This window comes from Arvicanthis niloticus, chromosome X (assembly GCF_011762505.2).
Source record: "Arvicanthis niloticus isolate mArvNil1 chromosome X, mArvNil1.pat.X, whole genome shotgun sequence".
In the NCBI taxonomy this organism is placed as follows: domain Eukaryota; kingdom Metazoa; phylum Chordata; class Mammalia; order Rodentia; family Muridae; genus Arvicanthis; species Arvicanthis niloticus.
This window is the reverse complement of record NC_047679.1, coordinates 18,119,177-18,143,379: the sequence shown is the minus strand read 5'-3', so window position 1 is coordinate 18,143,379 and position 24,203 is coordinate 18,119,177. Positions and strand designations below refer to the sequence as shown.

General features: G+C 37.3%; 1 protein-coding gene across 1 annotated transcript; it reads right to left on the bottom strand.

Moving 5' to 3' along the window:
- Positions 1–10,827: 10,827 nt before the first annotated feature.
- On the bottom strand, positions 10,828–13,316 carry LOC117695418 (uncharacterized). Its single transcript, XM_034486291.3, has 2 exons — positions 13,203–13,316; positions 10,828–11,630 (listed from the first exon to the last, which is right to left on the bottom strand). Exons 1-2 carry the CDS (start codon positions 13,229–13,231, stop codon positions 10,958–10,960), a joined length of 702 nt encoding a protein of 233 aa, XP_034342182.1. The 5' UTR covers positions 13,232–13,316; the 3' UTR covers positions 10,828–10,957.
- Positions 13,317–24,203: the final 10,887 nt, after the last annotated feature.

Sequence of the window (24,203 nt, the reverse complement as noted above, 5' to 3'; positions counted from 1 at the left end):
CTGTGAGAGATTACACACCATTTTTAATGAAAAGAAACAAAACTAACTGTAACTTAGACTGCCTGTAACTTAGACATCAAGGCCTGCCTTTTAGTCAACAGAATACTAGCAAAAATGGCCCACGCCAGTATCTGGTTTACACTACTGTATCTGGTTACACTGCCAGTACAAGAGCCATGGACATAATCTTTCATTACACATGTGCACAATGGGCTAGCATTTTTCTCCTTACATAAATAATGAGAATTTGTATAGATAGCATTGGTGTATAGGTTTTTAGTCTATGTTTAGCCTCATTGATGACAGCATTATCTAGTATATTTACTAGAAGTCAAAGCTCAGAAAAATTTTAACTATATAGGTATCTCTTTCAAATAAAAGATCACCTTGAGGCTTTGATTCCATAATTACAATAGAAATTTCCATTGAGGTGCATGGAACAAATCAATAAACAATCAATGGTGTTCCCAGTGAACTAAATACTCAGGCACATTTGTATAAAATTGTCCAAAAAGTTTTCCTTTATTTCCTTAAAAACAAAACAAAACAAAAAACAAAAAACAATCCTACATTTAATAGAGGGCTAATATCCACTATATAGAAAGAATACAAAAAAAAAATAGACTTCAGAAAATCAAATCACCCTATTGGCTACAGAGCTAAACAAAGAATTCTCAACTGAGGAAACACAAATGGTTGAGAAGCATCTAAATAAATGTTCAACATCTTTAGCCATCAGTGAAAAATCAAAACAACACTGAGATTCCACCTCACACCAACCAGGATGGTTGAGAAAAAAATCAGGTGATACCAGATGCTGATGAAGTTTGTATCAGTGGAAGATGTTGCCCTTGGTCCCATGAAGACTGGATGCCCCATTGTGGGGGAATGCAAGGGTGGGGAAGCAGGAGTGGGTACATGAGTGGGGGCATACTCTCATAGAAGCAGGAGAAGGAAGGATGGGATAGGGAGTTTCTGGGCATAAATGGGAATAGAAGATAACATCTGAAACATAAATAAGTAAAATATCCAATTTTTAAAAATCCTGAAACATCAAGATTTTAATTTGTATACTGCTAGACAATATGCAGCTCATTGTTTACAATTACTTGAAACTGTTTCTTTTTAAGATACTGCTAATTCTCAAATTTTGCAATTACTTATGCAAATACAACTCAGTTTAAGAGAATGTACTGTTCGTTTACTTTATAGAACATTTAAGAGCCCATATTGGATTGCTTGGGCATCTTAGGGCATTGCCACAGCAGATTTGTATACCAGGCAGGTTATAGGCCTTACACATGAACAGTTAGCCAAATAATCTCATTCTTTCTCATCATCAAAATAGTAATAAATTGAGACAACAATTTGGTATTTCTAGAGAATATGCAAGTCAGATTGTAAAGATGTGTCCTGATTGTCCTCAAATTCTACTTATAACACATAATAGTGTAAATCCTTGAGGACTCATATTAAATCAATTACAGCAAATGGATGTTACTCATAATACTGATTTTGGACAATTAACACATGTACATGTGACTATTGACACCATTTCAGGCTTTCTAGTTGCAACTGCTTTAACAGGAGAAACAACTAAAAATGTAATTATTTATTTCCTAGATTGTTTTTCTATGTTGGCTGTTCCAAATCAGATTAAAACAGATAAAGGAACTGGCTACTGCAGTCAAGCATTTGAGACTTTTTGTTAACAATTTAATGTTACCCATATTATTGGGATTCTTTATAATCCTCAAGGACAAGTTATTGTGGAAGGGGCCCAGGGAACTTTAAAACAGTATCTTTATAAAATAAAAAGAGGTAGTTGCATACATGTACACAGGGAATTTATTTAAATTATGTTCTTTTTATTTTAAATTTCTAAAATTTTGGATGCCAAGGAACACCCTTCTAAGTGTCTATGACATCCTACAACTCTACATACTTATGCCTACATGAAAGAAATGGATCCATTTACTGGCATATGGCATGATGCAGATCAGGTATTTAATATGGTGAAGAGGGCATATTTGTGTTTTTATGTAGGATGCTGAAGGAGCATGGTGGCTGCCAGAGTGATTGGTGAGACATACTGATGCTGGGACAAAGAATGATATTGACCTGCCAGCTTGCTGAGTCGACTGACAATGGTGACTGAGAAGCTGTATTGGACATATGTTCCTGACCCACCTTTGCTTTCCTGTATCCCAGTTGGGACAAGATGCCTTGTCTCAAGCTTTTAGACCTTGTCAGACAGAGAATAAAAAGGAGAAGTTATAATGACTCTTGTATTTTTTTTTCATCCATTAGAAGCTGAAAAGCCTTTGAAAAATGCAACACCCATTCATGTTAAATGTCTAGGAAAGATCAGGAATTCAAGACATATACGTAAACATATTAAAAAAAAAAATATACAGCAAACCAATATGCAACATCAAATTAAATGAAGAGAAACATGAAGCAATCCCATTAAAATTAGGAACAAGACAAGGCTACCTATTCTCTCCCTGTTTATTCCATATAGTACATGAAGTTTTAGCTAAATCAGTTACACAACAAAACAGGGTCAAGGGGATACAAAGTGGAAAGGAAGAAGTCAAGATATCACTAATTATGGATGATATGATATATTTGAGTGACCCCAAAAATTCTACCAGAGAGCTCCTACAGCTGATAAACAACTTCAGCAAAGTGGCTGGATATGAAATTAACTCAAACAAATGAGTACCATTCTTCTACTCAAAGGATAAATGGGCTAAGAAAGAAATTAACAGAACAATACCATTCACAGTGGCTACAAATAATATAAAATATCTTGGTGTGACTCGACCGAAGCAAGTGAAAGATCTGTTACAACAAGAACTTCCAAGTCTCTGAAGAAAGAAATCAAGGAAAACCTCAGAAGTTGGAAACATTTCCTATTCTCACTGATTGGCAGGATTAACATAGTAAAAATGTGCATCTTATCAAAAGCAATCTACAGATTCAATGCAATCTCCATCAAAATTCCAACTCAATTCCTCACAGAGATAGAAAAAGCAATTCTCAAATTCATCTGAAATAACAAAATACCCATGATAGCAAAAGCTATTCTCAACAATAAAACTTCTGATCCCTGACATCAGGCTGTATTATAGAGCAAGAGTGATAAAATACCCATGATAAAAATAGAAAAAGTTGGGTAGGTAATGGGATAGAATTGAAGACCCAGAAATAAATACACACACCTATTGTCACCTGATGTTTGACAAAAATAATCCAGTTGAAAAAAGACAGTGTATTTGACAAATGGTACTGTTTCAAGTGGTGATCAGCATGTTGAAGAATGCAAATTCTTCCATTCTTATCTCCTTGTACAAAATCAAGGCCAAGTGGATCAAGAATGTCCACATAAAATCAGATACACCGAATCTAATAGAAGAAAAAGGGGGAAAGAACCTTGAACAAATAAGTACAGGGGTACATTTCCTGATGAGAACACCAATTGCTCAGGCTCAAAAATCAACTACAGAAAAATGGGATCTCATAAAATTGAAAAGCTTCTGTAAGGAAAAGAACACTCCCAATAGGACAAATGGCAACATGCAGATTAGGAAAAGATCTTTAACAACCCTATATGTATTAGAGGGCTAATACCCAATTTATACAAAGAATTCAAGAAGTTAAGCTTCAGAGACACAAATAGCCCTATTAAAAATGGAGTACAGAGCTAAATAAAGAATTCTCAACTGAGGATTCTCAAATGTCTGAGAAGCAACAAGGAAATGATCAACATCCTTAGTCATTGGAAAAATGCAAACGCAAATAGCCCCAAGATTCCACTTCACACCAGTCAGAATGGCTAAGGTCAAAAACTTAAGTGACAGCAGATACTGTTGAGAATGTGAAGAAAGAGGAACACTTCTCCATTTCTGGTGGAATTGAAATCTGATACAACCACTCTGGACAACAGTCTGATGGTTTGTCTAAAAATTGGAAGGATTTTCACCCAAGAACCCCACTCTATCACACCTGGTCATATATCCAAATGTACTCTAACATATAACAGGGACACATGCTCCACTATGTTTCACTGTGTTCAGAGAAGTCTTATTTATTAGTCAGAAGCTGGAAACAAGCCAGATGTCCCTCAGTGGAGGAACAGATACAGAAAATGTGGTACATTTACACAATGGACTACTATTCAGCTATTAAAAACAATGACTTCATTAAACTCACAGGCAAATGGATAGAACTAGAAAATATCATCCTGAGTAAGGTAACCCAGTTCCAAAACAACACACATGGTATGCACTCACAGATAAGTGGAATTTAGGCCAAAAGATCGGAATCCACACAATACTACTCACAGACCATATGAAGCTCAAGAAGAAGGAAGACCAAAGTGTTGATGTTTCAGTCTTACTTAAAAGGGGGGTACAAAATAGTCCCAGGAGGTAGAGAGAGGGAGGGACCTGTAAGGGAGAAAGGAGGAAGAGGGAAAATGGGGGCAGAAATGAGGTGTGGGAGGAGATGAGGGTGTGAGAAGTACAGAGGGTCAGGAAATTGAACAAAGTTGTATAACAGTGAAGAATGGGGAACAAAGGTTAGCCACTAAAAGTCTGAGATGTTAGGGAAGGAAGAGATTAACAGGACACAACAGGGATGACATTAGCTGAAAGGCCAACAGAGGAGAGAGAGAACTTGTAGAGACCATATCCAGTGGATAGTCACAGCCACTGGTTGAAAGATGGGGCGACCCACACATTTCAAAAAAGTTAACCCAGAATTGTTCCTGTCTAAAGAAACTGTGGAGACAAAGAATGGAGCAGAGACTAAAAGAATGGCCATCCAGAGACTTCCCCACCTAGGGATCTATCCCACCTGCAGGCAACAAACACAGACACTATTGCTGATGCCAAGAAGCACTTGCTGACAGGAGCCTTGTATACCTGTCCCCTGAGAGGCTCTGCTAGATCCTGACCAACACAAATTTGGATGCTTGCAGCTAAACAGTGGACTGAGCACAGAAATCCCAATGGAAGAATTGGGGGGAAGGACTGAAGGAGCTAAAGGGTATTGCAACACCATAGGAATAACAGCAATATCAACCAACCAGATCCCCCAGAGCTCCCAGGGACTAAACTACCAACCAAACAGTACACCTGGAGAGAGACCCATGGCTCCAGCTGCCCATGTAGAAGATTTCATTTTCTGGCATAAACGTGAGGGGAGGCCCTTGGTCCATGGAGGATTGATGCCCCAGCATAGGAGGATGCTAGGCCAGTGATGTAGGAGTGTTTGGGTGTGTGTGGGAGTAACCTCATGAGGCAGGAGAGGGAAAATAGGATAGGGGTTTTATAGAGAGGAAACTTGGACTGGGGTGAACATTTGACATGTAAATAAAATACCTAATTAAAAAAAAGAAAAAAAGAGAAAATCTGATAACACCTTAAGTATTGCACATGATTCAGATTTTTTAACTGATTTACAGGGATGCTCAACCACATTATGTACATCTTCTGATTTATATTATGCTTTTTCTGATTTCTTAGCATCAGCATAAAATGTAGAGGGTAGAAATTGGAGTTCTTAGTATATTAGGGAGAATCCAATTTGTTCTTTTTATGAACTGAAGCCACTTGCTTTTAGGGTATTTGTGGTTACTCTCTCCCAAGAAATTACTGCATGTTCTTTGCCAATGTTCATCTTGTGTTCATAATGAGGCAATCCTTATATTAGCAAAGGGTACCACAATTTCAACTGGAACCAATCTAGCTAATGGTCAAAGTCTTATTTTTTTTTAGAATCAATTCAGAAAACTTTTCTATGTAGGCTTTTCATTTCATACCATGTTTATGTGCTATTAATATCCATTCTATGATATAACCTTTCCTCTGTATAAGATTTTTTCTAGGGGAATGAGTAGAAGACAATATAACTAAAATGCAGGCCATTTTTAGATATTGATGATCTAGATGTGTACCCTGTCATTTCCTTTCTACCAGACCTATCTTTCTCAGTCTCAGCTGATAATTTCCTCGGGATATTTAAATTTTTATCACTTTTTAAAGTTTCAAATAAATTACTTAGCTCTTTAGTAATCAACTCAATTGTAGGCTTCAGCCAGATACTATCTTCTAGTAGCTTCTGAAATAATTAAAAGTCCTTGATTGTTTCTTTTTTGCTCTAACCTTGTTTAGAATTTTTCTATATCCAAGATAATTAATAGAATATCCTCTTTGTAATTTTTTAGAGAAAATTTTCAGTATCTATTAACGTGCATATTTCTGCATCAAACATTCATTTCAGAATATTTATACCAGACACAGGGATATAATCCATATAATGATAAATAATGTATTGAGGAAATTGTTTATAAATCTCCAGTGGGTGTTGTACAAAATATTGGCACAAGGTAAGGCTATTTAACATTCCTTGGTGTAGAATTTTCCAATGATATCTTTTTATTGGATAAATTCTATTAAAAGGTAGGCACTGAGAAAACAAACTTTCCCTTATCATGGTCATATAGAGGATTTGTGAACCATTCAAAATACTATGCCATAAAACCCAAAGGCATTTATTGTGTTTCTTTCAGTATCTAATACATATTATCAACTTACAATTCCTAGTACCTAATCTGGAGCTTCTTGTACCTGTTTCTGCCTCTGTTGTTTGACTCAGGTCACTGCAGTCCTCTCTAATTCTTTTATTTGGAGAGGCTAACAGTAAAACAACCAATGGCTTCTATTCCTCTCAGCTCTATGTCTTTCTTTGGGTTGTGGCTAATAGCATGTACTGATCTCAAGGACCCTGTATCACAAGCTGTTGTTAAAGCAGGTCTAGCTGTCCCATGTCCTGTTTAGACATGAAGGATAGAAAAAATCCAGCATGAGAAGGCTCCCTCGGGCTGTGATTTCCTGATCAGCTTGTTATGCTTCTGAGAAGGCTTTATAAAGTTAACTGCCATTTTTAGTTGTTTATTCTCAGCTGTGAGGGCTGCTTGACAGGCAGTTGGGCCCCAGGGCCCTTGATCCTTTAGGCTCAGGGTACCACAACCTTGTTGTGTCACTAGTACTGGCTAAGTCCCAGCTGAGGACTCGGGTGCTGCTTCTGATTGTCACAGTTTTCTTGGGGCATGGAAAGGGAGCTTCAAGATAGCTTCCTGTATACCTTGGATCCACTCAGCATTTAATATACACACTTCTGCAGCTTTTGACCACAGCCTTAGCTGTTTATATTGAGGGGGTAAACTTTTATCTCAGGTTAGTTGGGTTCTAATCCAGAAATAGGTGTTCCAATTTGTTTCTGGAATTTCCAAGCCCAATAAGACAATATTAAAAGAATATGGGATCCATTTGTTATAATTGAAAGCTATAAGCTTAGATTCGGCAGATCTAACACTATACTAACTTGTTCCCCAGGCACAAGATCCTTTGCTACTTCCAATTTCTCCTGGCCACATGGTTCTGCTCCATCATGGCTTCCTATTATTCTATCCTCTCTCCTTCTCTTCTTATCCTCTTCTCCTCTCTACCTGCCCTCACCCTCAAAGACCTCCAATCTCACCTTTCCACTCCACTGACCAATCACAGGCTCTAGCCTTTATGGACCAGTTAAAATGGGGAGAAGGTTCATAGGAGATCACCTGACTACATGATTAACAGCTCATCAGGTGAATCCCTCTTTAAGAAGCAGAATTAACATCAGAATACAAACAGCATCAGGACAACCCACAACAAAGGGTCAGTCCTGCCTGGGCTATCTCAACCTCATCAATCTGATCAGTTTGATTTCTGGATATGTAGCTATTGAAACCTCTATACCTGCCATAATCTCCTGAACATTCCAATGAATGTCATCCCCAAACTCCAAAGCCTACTTTCTTAACCCTTGTACTTTTCATGCCATCCTGCTCTTTTTCCTTTTTTTTTTTGCAAGAAATTATCCACATGATTACCAGGCAAACATTAATATCATCTCAATAACTATAGACCTGTGCCTTGATAATATCTTGCTACTTCCAAGCTTGATTCCACATGTGTAATATCCCATGAAACTGAGACTTTATTTATCATGTCCACATGCTCTAGCTTGACTATGGAGGAAGAGATCATATATCAGATCTGATCATGAACTGCATCTAATTTAACATTTACTCACATGCCAGGGTCATTTATACCTTCCCAATCTATCCTTCTTGACAAGACAACTCTTGTACCATGATTCCTTGTCATTCCCGAAATCAATCCTGCATGTATCATCTCCACACAATTATTTCCTAGCTATGGGTGGAAGATCAGGCACTAATTTTCTTGGCAATGCTCTCCAGATTTTCTCCAGGTAGAGCCATTCAAATTGTCTCTTGCCTTCCTCTGGTGACACAGATCCTGCATTGGGTTTCTCCACTGAATAGTCACCATGCTGACCCTGAAACAAGGCTACAACACTGAGACATATTTTTGCAAGCACACATTGCTAACAGACTCATCTGATGAGCTTGAAGGAGAAACAACAGAACTATTCACACATTCCCATGCCATGCTGTGTTCTTATTTTCATGACATTAACAACGGATGCATGTATAGCAAACTTCAGGTCCTAAACATGGCTGCACTATTGAAACATCATTTTCTCTGAAATCCTTTAACCATTTTTATGTTGTCAGACATGACCTTCTAGAAAGAAGTATTGCATCACAATTCTCAGGTTTGTTTCTTAAGACTCAAGTAAGAAGTGTTGTCTCTGTAACAAGAGGTATAGTTCTATACATGTACCTCCTGATCCACATATCCCTGGTGTATTCTTTCAAATGTAGCCAACTTTCAGCAGGCACACCCTTTCCAGCCTTGAAATGTGTGCAGAGAAATCATGCTGACTTTGTCTGCTGAACTCTGTGCCTTCCACAATAGAGCATACTGCTCACTTCCAAGGCTAGCTCTAGGAAGAAAGATGGTACAGTGGATTGGTCTGGTGATGTTCTTTTTTACCATTAATTAATATTCTTTAATGACATAATTGGTGTCAGGAAATAATTTATGTGTACATCAGTATTGATTGCTGAGAGTGTCATTTTATTTCAATCTTCCTTAAGCAAAATAATAAAAGGGGTTTTCTATGACTATCAATTACTAGATTCATTTCAATTTCAACATATATTCTATGGGTTCAATCTCATGGAATGGGCCATAAATCGACTTAAATTATGATGTTTACCCACATAACGTTTGTAACATTATCATGCCAATATATCTTCAAACAGGGCACTATTGCAATTTCCAGGATTTGTAGATGTTTGGTATTAATAGGAAGTAGGTTAAGTTTCAGTACCATGAATATTATCATGATCGGGTAAAGCTTGCATTTGGCACTAGCACTTTCTCCATGTACAATTATATAACAGATATTGTCCTTGGCAAGAGGGCTATAACAAATACTTGTAGAGAATCACGAATAGCATTGAAGCTTTTGATAGCTTTTATAATAGCTTTTTTCAGGAAGCATATAGTTTATGGAACCCTATTCACCAATAGATTAAACTAATGTCATTGAGTTCAATCAAGTTTGGTTTTACTGGGGGCATAAGACATCTAGTTTAGGAGTTATCTGACAAAATACACTATGGTATTGTTTAAATTCCATTCATATATGTACATGTTTGAAAAGGTACTTCATTAGTACCTTCTTATGGAATTCTATAAGGTTTTATTTGAAGCCTTTAGTATTGTTCATATCTGAGGTTCTTGACACAGGAATGTGGTTACTTTTCTTTGTTTAAGCATCAAAAACCTTATGAAAATATTTTACCAGGCATTTGGCTTGTTTATTTTTGCAACATGCATTTCAGATATACATTCACTAACTACAGCTTGTTGGTAAAATCTAAACATATTATTATAGCTTTCAGAGTTTGGGATATAAAAATATTTTTTTTAGTTTATATATATATATTTTTATTAGATCTTTCATTTACACTTCAGATGCCATCCCCTTTCCCCATTTCCCCCCTTAGAAAACCCCTATCCCATACCCCCTTTTCCTTTTTGCATTTATACATTTTTTAAAAAAATGTTAATCATAGGCTTTATAAGTTTGGTATTGTTCAATCAGAGGTGTAACCCACTACCCAACCTAGATATATCTACTATCTTTGACTGGTGGAGATACATGAACATCTGCTTCCCTGTCTCCCCCCTCTATCTCTCTTTCATCACCTAGCTTCTCCTCTCCTTCTTCTTCTCCTCTTTTTACTCCTTTTCTTCCTCTCAGTACTCCTCCCACCTTAGCTCCTCCTACACATCACCCTTCCTGTTAAAAGGAAACTTTTCTCTCAAAATACAATTAGAGCATAATTATGCCAATTTGTACCAGTGAGGTACAAGATAGTCCTAATACCCAGTCCATCCTTTTGTTGACCTACCAGCACCTCTGTCATCTCTCCTAACTAAAACATTTAGTTCTGAACCTGGCTTTAGGATGAATGTCAGCTGACGACCATACACTCAGATCTTTTCTCTCAAGGTAAATAGCTATAAGTTTTCAACCCCGTCAGAAATCCAGAATGACTGAGTTGACTATAATTGTGGGAAGCACAAAGCATAGCTTCTAAAACTTAGCCAATTTATAGAGACCTCTGAACACCTGGACACTCGCTCTACTGCAAAACGTTGGAGCATCTGTTCTTCTGCCTTCTGGCCCAGGATCATCTGACAGACCTTAGTGCTGCAGAATTATTAAGGGCTGATTACTCTGTCTAGGCAGATATAATCAGTCGACTATTCTGCAAGTGTGTCTTTTAAAAATGTAAAGTTAGGAAATGTAAAGGATGAAGCTTAAACACATATTGAGAATCAATTTATGCTTGATATACAGCAAATTTATTTAGAAGACTTGAAGGCCACATGAGCTTTCTGTAGGAATAGGAAAATTCCCACGGACCATTTTAACAGATGTTGTAAATGCAGAAGGCCTCACTTCAAGCCTCTAGAAGGGCCATTTTGGAATCACACTTGGGCTTCACAGGATTCTCTAGTTTTACATAGTTTATCTCAGAGAGAAACATGAGCACACCTAAGAGTGACATTGTGGATATAAGGAGACCTACTGGAAACGCAGCAGTTAAATGTTTGCTTCTTAAGTCTTCTTTCTTAACAGGAAAATCAGATGGAAAGTCAAGAGTGGTTTGGCCATAAAGATCTACCATGTGGTTCCAGGTCACAGAAACAAATGTGAACACACTGCTAACAGACAAAATTAAAGCAGAAATCTTGTAGCAATATATCTGCATCATCACATTTGGGTGATTTTTGAAGCTGAGCTTAATCGCCATTGCACTGAAAACCAGAACCAAGGGCTTCATAAAAATGGCCCATATTATTAGGTTTTGTGCATACAAAAATTCAGTTGAAATGTTCCAAGTTGAGTCAATAGGGGTGTACACCGGCATCTTGGTTAGTGTTCCAGAGTTGTTAAACTCTTGCAGGTAATACACTTCCCACAGTCCAAAGGACACAAACTGTACAACATTGTTGTCAAATTCCCACAGGCGCCAGCATAAGCAGATTGCAATGAGTATTTCAAACACAAAAGCTGATAAGCTGATAAGAAAACCATTCAGCTTGTAGATGTTGTCCTTCTCACTGGTAAATCTGAAGACGACATTGAACAAGTACAAGTCAATGCAGGGACACATAAAAAGTTGACAAAACTAAATAGTTGCTATATATGGAGCACTGTGATCTCATACCATGTTGCTATTTTTACATAGTTGCATTTAAGTAGTCCATGCATTAGTGTATAAATACTATAAGTATACATATAAGAAGTATGAAAATCCAGGACTATGCAATGATTACTATCTACAAGTGGTTTTCATTTTCAATTACATTTACTAAAATGTAATTTTTTATTAACTAAGAATTTTCACCCTTAGAATTAATAGTAAGAAAAAAGAATGTGTATTATATGTAAGATGATGTTTGATCAGCTATGTTTACAATGCACAAATATAATAAATAAGAGCAATAAGAATAAGAATACTCAAATATCATTTCAAAATTACATTACCAATATGAGTTTTGCAAAATGAAGTCTTCTTAAGAACAAAATTAAAAAATGATCCACATGGAATAGCGATGCATGACCAAATTCCATATATGAAATGTGTAGTTTTATACATGTATAAATGCTTTGATACACACATGAAAGCATACACACTTACAAAGAGATATGAACATAAAAGATACATACCAGAACTGAACATTATATAGATTAGATTAACAATAGAGAATGTATTTCATGCATATATTTTTCATAAAATAAAAATTTAAAACAGCTATACATATTTTATAATTAAAGCCACAGTGACAATGGCTTTCAAAATATGTATGTATGTGGACTAAGGCTATTTCTCAGTGAGAAAGTGATTTGTTAAAGTCTGGAAGATCCTGAATTCATTCACCTGTTCCAAAATCCAAAATTATATGTAAATCATGAGGACTTGAGAAACTTCTAAAATTTATCCATAATGTACTCAAATGTTCACTTTCAGATATTGAATGCTATTTGACTGTTTCATATAAATTATCTTGACTATCTTGTATCATTTAGCATAAAATAAAGACTCCACATATGATGGAAACACAAATTCATCAAGATTTGTTCTAAATTCCAACCTTTGGATGTACTTATTAATTAGTGATATTGCTCATGGAAAATTGTGTCCTGAGGGTGTTTTTGGGTACTTGAGAAGAATGCCAAGTGACCAAATGTTTATTGTCACCAAGAATGTGGTAAATTTTATTGACACTGTCCATGCAGCAATTTGAGGGTACTTTAAAAAAAATCTCATTGCCAAGAAACCTTTCATACCAGGTACCTACTACTCAAAGTAATCTGTGGAATATGCTTCCCAATTTGGAGAAGATGGTAGATGTACCACTAGAAAAGTTAGAGCAGAAAAATGGGATTCCAATTGATGATGGCTTCAGCAATACCATACTCAAACATTGTTATTTACCAAGGCAGATTTGTGGCAGTGGACAACTTAAACAGTGACTATTTATTTACAACCTACCACAGATGGAAAATGCTGCTGTGTCACACATATCAGATAGCCTAGCATGATCTGGTCCTGTATGTGTCTGAATTTCATGAGGTAGATAAGTATTTCATACAGACCCAACTTGAAAGGCCTTGTCTAATATATTCAAAGATTTTACCTTTGTGTATCAATGGTGAGGTGATCCATTTAAAAGATGCTGTGATTATAAATATCTTCCAAATGACAGGAAATGTTGACCAGAAATTCAGTCACACAAGAGGTGAATCACCTTCAGGAAAAGAAGTTAGATTACACAGACATTTCAATTCAGAAGTGCCTCACCAACAAACTATGGGCTCACAAACCCCTTACAATTCTCTCCTGTGCTTAGATAAGTTGAAACCTCATTTATACACTTAATGGAAATTAACCCATCTCAAATTCTTAAACTTCAAATTAGATACAGAAAATAATTACTTCTTTTTTATAGATAGGTAGAGTGAGACTGTAATTCACATAGTTAACTTCAGGAAACTGCGTAGGTATACTGGTCAGCACAAGCTCTTACAGAAACAGGGGTTCCTGGTTCTGGATAGCCATGGGTTTACATACATGGAAATGTTATAAACAAACTGTTAAATCTTGTATCATTCTCCTCTTTGGCCTTCTTCTTCCCATGACATGAAAAGTTATTACTAATAACTACATAAATTATCAAATACTTGCCTTTATCTCTTCTTTGAAGTACAAATGTTAGGGACTACCCAGTGTAAGAGAGTTACTCTAAAAATTCTCTTATTTCCATGACAACCATATGTGAATGACACATTATGAGCAAAGACTCAGGCTCCAGACTCATAGTTTTAAAGGGCCAGACAAGACCATCGCCTTTCATATGTGAAAAGGTTTAGGGAATTTTTTTCATTTTTAATTTAGAAAGATTCTTCATACTGTATAATTTGATTATGTATTTTCTTTATTTTCAGCATCCTTCCTCACCTGCATACACACACAACTGCATGTGTATTTGTTCATGGTCACCAAAACATGAAAAATAATAAAACCTTGTTAAATATAGTAGAACAATACATGAAGTCTCTAACTATGTAAAATAAAGTCTCAAAAGATTTTAAATAAGTGATGTTACTATTCCCTGTCATGATGCTTGTCCTGAAGTGTAGTAGATATATCCAGTGCAGTTCCTTTTTTAAAAATAACTTCTTTTCCCTAGCAGGTATCAAACGAAAATAGCTTCTAGGTTAGTGGCAATTCATTGTGTTCATTACTTTCTGAGAGTACAGCTATTGTCTGGTCTGCACTTCTGTGCATGCTGTCACAGTCTTCTGCATCACAGGAAGGGGAAAATGCATGTCATTTAGAACTAATACTTCAAACTCTCTCACATTCAGCACATTGTTCTGATATGTGGATTTTGATAATTATCATCTACTATTAGAAATAGCTTATATGATATGAGATGAATGAGGAAGTAAGCTATGAATAATTAAAATATAAATTGAGAGTTATCTTATTTCAATGTTCGTTTATCAGAATATTAAAGCTTTGTTTCCCCTACAGCAATACCATATCTAATATAATGTGCCTGTCAATGTAAGCAGAGACATTTATAGGTTCTACATCTTTCATTGAACCCTGAGTCCAGTATATATGTCACATGTTACTCCCACAAACTTTGTGAAACTTACACCAATATATCTTCCAGGCAGTTCATTATCTTGCAGATATATGGTTTTGCTGGTTACAATCTCCTGTTGTATCTATTCCAGTATCAAAAAGTACTGATCACTTGTCAGTAGAGGTACAAATGAGTCAAACTGAAAAAATAAGCTGCTTCAGAGACATCTCTAGAAAACTACAACCAAGCAAAATTAAGAGTTGTGCTCAGTCTCAATGGATATATCTACAAACACTCTTGCATCTAAGGCTGAAGGTATAATGGTGAAGGTGGAGTGGGAAGATTGTGATAGCAAAAGTATCATGGAGTTTGTAGTGAGATTGTGTCTGTAAGCTATATCAGAAGACATACCAATAAAATCTCACCACCATTTTTGCCCAAATGTGAGATGAAGAAAAATGATACAAATTATAACATATCAAACCTAGAGGAGACAAACTCATGAGGTCTCAACCCTACAAAACCTTCATAGGTAAATTAGGAAAGCTGAAATTGAGAGAGGTGGTTTTATCCAAGAAGAACACCAGTGCCAAATGGTCATCCTCAAAATCATTCACACAAATGACATTCATTACATGTACTGAAAAGCAATGTGTGTGTGTCTGTGTGTATCTATGTGTGTGCAGGTATGTGTTTGTTGTGTCTGTGTATCTGAATGCATGTGTAGGCATACAATAACAGTATAAAAAGAGACTAGGAATTTGTCTGAGAATGTTGAGGACTATTGTGTTGGAATCATGGCTTGAGTCTGGACAGACTATAGCAGGCCAATGCAGTTCCACCTGCCAGAGGTTTATTGGGAAGGGGAATAGAGAGAAAGGGAGAAAAGAGAGAAAGACAAGAGAAAAAGGGCAAAGATTAGGAAGGGTCTGCCTTTTATTTAGACTGTGATGTAATCACTCACAGGTAGGTGTGGGAAGTGGACTCTGGGACAGTATGCAGTTGACACAACAGATGTGTGGGTTTCTGTTACCTATGTGCGATGACAATAGGTTCAGAGATGCTTATCCAAGCTGGTACCTGATACCAACAAGGACTATCAAAAGGATTTGCTAGGAGGAAAAAAATTAAAAGTACAATTTTAAAAGTAAATGTAAAATCTGTTCTTACATACTAGCAAATATATGATAAGATAAATGTTTTCCAGGGAGTAACTGGGATCCAAAAGGACCCAGGAAGTCACTCCCGGCTCGGAACACTGGTTCCTTCCTGTCTGGGCCAGAGCACTGAGCAGACCTTGGGTGGCAGCTCTGCCCCCAACATCCAAGAACCCAGAGGAAGCAGGGATTCCAGGTGCTCGAACTCAGGCAGTATCTTAGGTAAGCAGATAGCAGGGCCCGCCCTAAACAGGGAGTAACTGGGAACCAAAAGGACCCAGGAAGTCACTCCCGGCCTGGAACACTGGTTCCTTCCTGTGTGGGCCAGAGCACTGAGCAGATCTTGGGTGGCAGCTCTGCCCCCAACATCCAAGAACCCAGAGGAAGCAGGGATCCCAGGCACTCTAACTTGGACAGTGTCTTAGAAACTAGTTCTCAGATCTGAGGCCTAGATCAGACCTCTGACAGGTCTGCTGTTGTGTGGACCCTGGATTCCACCTGAGACATACTGGAAGGTCCACTCAATCCAGATCCACAGAGGAACAAATGAACTCAGAGCTTCAGACAACATATCCTGAGATATTCTAGAGGAGACACTGCACCCAGAACAGCAGACACCTAGCTGGACTACTACCTTGGAGGCACCATATCCTGAGGCATCCTAGAGGTACCACTATAATCAGTGCAGCTGGAAAAGATCACAGAGACATTTGGACCCCTAGGAGATCAGACACAAGCTAGATAACTAGAAAGACAGGCTTCAGTCAGAGACAGCAAGTACAAGCAGCACTAGAGTTAACCAGATGGCAAAAGGCAAGAGCAAGAATGTAAGCAACAGAAACCAAAGTTACATGGCATCATCAGAACCCAGCTCCCCCATCAGAGCAAGCCCTGAACACCCCATCACACCAGAAAAGCAGGAATCAGAATTAAAATCACTTCTCATGATGATGATAGAGGGCTTTAAGAAAGACATAAATAACATTCTCAAAGAACTTAAGGAGAGCACTGGTAGGCAGATAGAAACCCTTAAAGAGGAAACACAAAAATCCCTTAAGGAATTGCAAGAAAACGCAACCAAACGAGAAAAGGAATTAAACAGAACCATGTACGATTTAAAAATGGAAGTAGAAACAATAAAGAAATCACAAAGGGACAATACCCTGGAGATAGAAAACCTAAAAAAAAGATCAGGAGTCATAGACACAAGTATCCCCAACAGAATACAAGAGATGGAAGAGAGAATCTCATGTGCAGAAGATACCATGGAAAACATTGACACAACTGTCAAAGAAAATGCAAAATACAAAAAGCTACTAACCCAAAATATACAAGAAATCCAAGACACAATGAGAAGGCCAAACCTAAGGATAATAGGTATAGATGAGGAGGAAGACTCCCAACTAAAAGGACCAGTAAATATCCTCAACAAAATTATAGAGGAAAACTTCCCTAACCTAAAGAAAGAGATGTCCATAAATATACAAGAAGCTTACAGAACTCCAAATAGTTTAGACCAGAAAAGAAATACTTCCCGCCATATAATAGTCAAAACATCAAATGTACAAAACAAAGAAAAAATACTAAAAGCAGTAAGGGAAAAAGGCAAAGTAACATATAAAGGCAGACCTATAAGAATTACACCAGACTTCTCACCAGAGACCATAAAAGCCAGAAGATCCTGGACCGATATCATACAGACCCTAAGAGAACACAAATGCCAGCCCAGACTACTATACCCAGCAAAACTGTCAATCATTATTGATGGAGAAACCAAAATATTCCATGACAAATCCAAATTTACACAGTATCTCAACACAAATCCAGCACTTCAAAGAATAATTGGTGGAAAAAGTCTAACACAAGGAGGGAAACTACAACCTAGAAAAAGCAAGCAAGTAATCTTCCAAAAACCCCAAAAGAAGAGAGTTACACAAACATATCTCCACGGATGTTAGCCTAAAAGCTTGGATTATCGAAGACTCAACCCATAGACCACATGAAGTTCATGAAGAAGGAAGACCAAGAGGGGATGCCTCAGTTCTACTTAGAACGAGAAACAAAAATGCTCAAGGGAGCAAATAGGGAAACAAAACATGGAACAGAAACTGAAGGAGGGGCCATCAGGAGACCTTTCCACCTGGGTATTCACCCCATGTACAGTCACCTAATCTAAACACTGTTGTGGATGGCTGGAAGTGCATAATGTGAGGAACATGATATAGCTGTCTCCTTAGAGGTCAGCCAAAGACTAAAACACTCAGAGGACAATGTTCACAATTAACCACTGATATGATCAGGGGTTTCCCAATGGAGAACTTAGTGAGAGGACTGAAGGAGCAGAAAGGGTTATTGACCCCAGGTGGAAAGCAACAATCCCAAACAACCAGAGCCCCCCAGGGTCTAAACCACCAGCCTGGGAACACATAGGGAGGGACCCAAGACTCCAGAGGTATATGTAGGGGAGGATGGCCCTGTCAGACATAGGTGGGAGAGGAGTTTCTTGGTCCCATAAAAAAAATGAATGAAAAATGAATGAATGAACACACAGTGGGGGGGATGTGAGGGCGGGGAGGGGATAGTGAGGGGGGTAGGTGTGGTCACTGCCTCATAGAAGCATGAGGAGGGGGATGGGATAGGTTTCTGGGTGGTGGGAGGAAGTAGGCTAAGGGGATAAAATCTGAAATGCAAATACTACAACCAATTTTAAGAAGCAGGAAAAAAAAAGTCTTCAGAACCAACATCTCTAAAAAAAAATGTCAGCCCCCTGGGGGTGGAAATTTTTTTTTTTCTTTTTTCTTGATACTAAAACTTGTTCTGAGAATTGTATATTGCAGAATACACAGCCTTGGTGTATCTACTCATCAAGCAAACTGAGCAGACCTGCCCAAACCTCTGATGTCCTGAAATTCCATCTGGATTCAGTGAAGACACAGCATCAGAGGCTTATCAACTTACTCTCCCCCCCACCCCTCTTCTAAAATCTCAACGACCTTAATCAGCTTGAAGAAGTTAAAGAAGAGTCAGCGCCCCTATTCCCTGAGCTTGGGGACTAATGTGGTTAATAATGGTCTGTCTTTCTAGGGACAAGTAGTGGTTTTGTTGGAACAGGGGGGATTAGCTAGGACTTACTGCATAGCCATAACCTATTGGTAGAAATCTGTATAATTATTATCAAGATGAAGTTATAAATTCTTAAATGGTACAAAATTTACTTTGATCCCAAATTTAAGGTTTTCATTGGTACGAGCTCCTTATTAATATAAAAGTGAGATGAATATTGATACGCTCATGGGCATTGTGCCTGTATAACACCTTTAGGAATACAGGGCCTAGACCCAGCCCTTTTTTAACTTTTTTAACTGATTTGGGATAGTTGTTATATCTAGGTCGGTCAGTGGGTTACACCTCTGATTGAACAATTCCAAACTTATAACGCTTATGATTAACATTATTTTAAAAAAATGTATAAATGCAAAAAGGAAAAGGGGGCATGTGATAGCGGTTTTCTAAGGGGGGTGGGGGGGAATGGGGAAAGGGGATGGCATCTGAAGTGTAAATAAAATATCTAATAAAAAAATTTAAAAAAAAGAAAGATTAATGTTTTTATATATGCCATCTACCAAGTTTATATCCTGTCAGAAGAGTAATTTAAACTGATCCCTAATCTCTAGGAATACAAAGCAATCATTAATACTCTCACAACCAAATCAAGCAAACAAAACCAGGAACATTAAGGGCAGATTTCTATGAGAACTTCAAGGAAAAATTAATGCTAATAATCTCTAAATTTTTCATAACATAAATACTGAAAAAATATATTTTAATACTTTTTGCTATGCCACTATTGTTCCAAATACATACCACACAAAGTCCAACAAAAACATAGGCAAAGTTTCCTACATATATAGATGGAAATATTATTACCAAATGCTTAGCAAATGAATAATAACACAACAAAAATATTATTCACTGTGCTCATGTTGGCTTCAACATAGAGATGTAGAGATGGTTCAAAATATGGTAAGGATCCTGAAGGAATAGTGATACAAGAGACATACCTCAACATAATAAAAGCAATGTACACAAAGACCACAACTGACATAAACCTAAATGGAGAAGCACTATAGGTGGAGAAAATAAGTTATTACATGAAAAAAATGTAATTTAAATAATAACTATTCACAAATCCAGACTAAGAGAAGGTACCAGAAGGATAACTCCATACCAAAGAGGCTAAGTACAGCCATGATAATATAGGAAATGTTCATACTAGCACATCTAAGATGGAAGAACACACACACACAAATAACAAAAAATCAAACAAACAAACAAAAAAAAAACCCAGAAAAACAACAGAGAGAGAAGGAGGGAGTGAAACTTATACACATATAAGGATATATTACACTCATCAACAAAATAACTGAATAAGCAAAAACAACACAAAAACAGGAATTAACAAACATTGGCCTTTAATATCTCTATTTCCAAATAAATGGACATGTCTATCAGGGTGGAAGTGAACTGAGAATCCATTCTTCAGTTATATATAAGAAACACACATGGACATGTGGAATGACTTCAAGGTCTGACTAAATTTTATTATGAAATAGCATAGTGTTTTATTAATAATGGTCTGTAACATTTTGAAATCAGAAATGATGTTATCTCCAGAAATCCATTTGTTGTACAGAATTGTTTTAGCCATGTTGGGTTTTTTATTTGCTTTTCCATATGAAGTTGAAAATTATTCTTTTAAGTTCTATAAATACTTCTGTTGGAATTTTAATAAGCAATGTGTTTTTTCTATAATTAAATGTTTTATTAGATATTTTATTTATTTATATTTCAAATGTTATCTCCTTTCCCAGTTTCCCCTCCACAAACTCCCTATCCCATCCCTCCTCCCCCTGCTTAAATGAGGATGCTCACCCACTTCCACCTCACCAGACTGACATTCAATTACACTGGGGCATTGAGCCTTCACAGGACCAACATCCTCCCCTCCCATGTAAATTAACTTTTGTAAATATGGCCATATTTTACTAAGAAAATCCTTCTGATTCATGAGAATGGAAAATTATTCCATCTTCTGATATCTTCTTCATTTTTTACTTCAAAGACTTGAAGTTCTTGTCATTCAGGTATTTTACTTTCTTGGTTATACTTACACAAAGATGTTTTAGATTATTTGTGGCCACTATGAAGTTTGCTATATCCCTAATTCCTTTCTCAGCCTGTTTATACTTGATATCTACGAGGGATTCTGATTTTGTGAGTTAATTTTTTCCAGCCACTGTGCTGCAAGTGTTTAACAGACTGAGGAGTTCTGTGGTAAATTTTTAGTGGTCACTTATGTACAATATCTTATCATCTGCAAATAGCAGAACATTTACTTCTCCCTTTCCAAGTTATATCCTTATTATCTCCTTTAGTTGTTTTATTATTTTGTCTTGAGCTTTATGTGTATTGAATAGATAGGGAAAGAGGGGACAGCGTTTTATTGTCCTTCATTATAGTGAAATTGATTTAAGCTTCTCTCCATTTAATTTGATGTTGGCTATTGCTTGCTCAATGTTGCCTTTATTATAAATAGTTGTGTGCCTTGTATTCTTTATCTCTCAATTTTTCATAGAAGGGTTTTGGATATTGATAAAGTCCTTTTCAACATGTAGATAATCATGGGTTCTTTTTTCTTTTTTCTTTCAGTTTCTTTATATAGTGAATCACACTGATTTATTTTCTTAGGTTGAACCATCTTGGCCTGTCTGTATTGAAGCTTTACATCATCATGTTAGATGAACTTTTTGATGTGCTCCTGAATTTGTTTGCTAGTATTATAGTGAGTATTTTTATATCAATGAGGGTTTTTTTCTTGATAAATTGGTCTGAAGTCCCCTTTCTTTGCTGAACAATTTGTGGTGTGAAGCAAATTGTGGCCTCACAAAATGTGCTTTTCAATGTTTCTTGAGATTCTGCAAAGTATGATGGTGTCTCACCTTGATGGTGGGTGTTGTGTTAACACAATCTAGAGTCATCTGAGCAAAGTGCACCTCAGTGAATCATATTCCTTCATAATAATGGACTATAGAAATTTTTGTTGAATCTTCTTTTGAGGAATGATTCATATGGGATTGTTGCTCTCTCTGTAGTAACTGCCAGTCTTGGGCAGGTGGTGCTGGGTTGAACAAAGGGGCAAGCTTAAGTACCTATGGAGTTCAATACATTAAGCAGTGTTCTTTGGTGGTTGCTGTTTCACCTCATGCCTCCAGTTTTTTTTTCCTTGATTCCTGACCTATGTACTCTCAGTAGTGGACAGTGAACCTTCTACCATGTTTTCTCTCAATAGTTACCCAGAATTAAGTACAACTTTGTTATTTCCAATAGATGACGCATTAGCTGGAGACAAATGGCTCAGCTATTTTCTCTTGTTGGTGAGCTCTCCAGATGCTCACTTTCAAGGGTCATCCTCACAATGACCATGCTAGATCTGTTCACATAGGGTAGGCACTATCTCATATAAATCCCTCAGAAATCAAGATACATATTACATACCAATATACCATTAGCATGTGTGGGTACCACACAGTAAAGTCTAAACCTGGATGCAGATTTCTCATTTACTTTGTTGTTGCTGTTATTGTTGATTATATGTTAAAGATTTCTTGGTTATTTATCTATTTACATTTTCCATACACTGGGAGCCTCCAAAGAACCCAGAGGCTTCCCTCCCATTGATGCCCAATAAAGTAATCCTCTGCTACATATCCTTCTGGAGCCTTGTGTCCCACATGTGTACTCTATAGCTGCTGTTTTAGTCCTGAGGAGCTTTGGGATGTCTGGTGAATTGATATTGTTGTTCTTTCTATGGGGTTGCAAACCCCTTCAGCTCCTTCAGTCTTTTCTCTATCTTCTCCATTGGAGTGCCCATGCTCAGTTTCATGATTAGTTCCATATATCTGCATTTGCATTGGTCAGCCTCTGACAAAGCCTATCAGGGGACATATTTACTAGGCTTGTATCAGCATGTACTTCTTGGCAACAACAATCATGTCTTGGTTTGGTGTCTGCAGACAGGATGGATCCCCAGGTGGGGCAAACTCTGGATGGCCTTTCCTTCAGACTCTGCTCCACTCATTGACTCTTCATTTCATTTTAACAGGAAGAATTCTGGATTAATTTTTGATGTGTGTGTGTGGTGTCACCATCTGTCAACTGGGGACCAGACCATATCCGCTTGATATGGTTTCTACAGGTACTATCTTTCTTTTGTATTAAATTTAGGCTAATGTTCTCCCTGTTGGGTCCTGGAAACGTCTTGGCTCCCTGGCATCTGGGACTTTCTAGTGGCTGACTCCAGTTCCCCCTCCCCCACTGCTAAACATCTTTAAATTTTCTGACCATTCTTCTCCCTCATCTCCCACAATTAATGCTGCCCCCCTTTTCTCTCCTCCTCCCATGCCCTCCCATGGTTATTTTGCTTCTGCTTCTAAGTAGAACAGAAGCATCCACATTTTGGTCTTCCTTCTTCAGTTTTATATAGTCTCTGTGTTGCATCATGGGTATTCCAAGCTTTCTGTCGAATATCCACTTATCAGTGAATACTTGACATGTATGTTATTTTGTGACTGGGATACCTCAATCAGGATGATAATTTCTAGTTCCATCTACTTGATTATAAATTTCATGAAGTTATTGATTTTAATTGCTGTAAATTGTATAAATGTACCATGTTTTCATTATCCATTCCTCCACTGAGAGACATTCAAGTTGTTTACAGCTTCTGGTTCTTATAAACAAGGCTGCTTTGAAACTAGTGAAGCAGGATTCCTTGTTATATGTTGGAGCATCTTTGTGGTATATACCCAGGAGTAGTACAGCTTGGTCTTCAGGTAGTATTATGTCCAATTCTCTGGGGTAGCACCAGAATGATTTCCAGAGTAGTTGTATCAGCTTGCAATCCCACCAACAATGGAGGAGTGTTCCTCTTTCTCCACATCCTTGCTAGCATCTGCTTTCACCTGAGTTTTTGATCATAGGCATTCTGACTGCTGTGAGGTGGAACTTCATGGTCATTTTGATTTGCATTTACCTGATAGCTAAGGATGGTGAACATTTTATTAGGTGACTCTCAGTCATTTGAGATTCCTCAGTTGAGAATACTTTGTTTAGCACTATACCCCATTTTAATTAGGTTATTTGGTTCTCTGGAATCTATCTTCTTGAGATTTTTGTATATATTAGATATTAGCCCTCTATTGGATGTAGAGTTAGTAAAGATATTTTCCCAATCTGTAGGTTACCACTTTGTCCTATTTACAGTGACCTTCACCTTGAAGAAGCTATTCAATATTATGAGATACCCTTTGGCTATCGTTTATCTTCA

Coding starts and splice junctions, on each gene's coding strand:
- LOC117695418 (XM_034486291.3), bottom strand. CDS start 13,231: ATGGATCACCTCACCATTGATACACAAAG. Junction 11,631..13,202: donor CTCACCATTGATACACAAAG/GTAAAATCTTTG, acceptor TGTCGTCTTCAG/ATTTACCAGTGAGAAGGACA.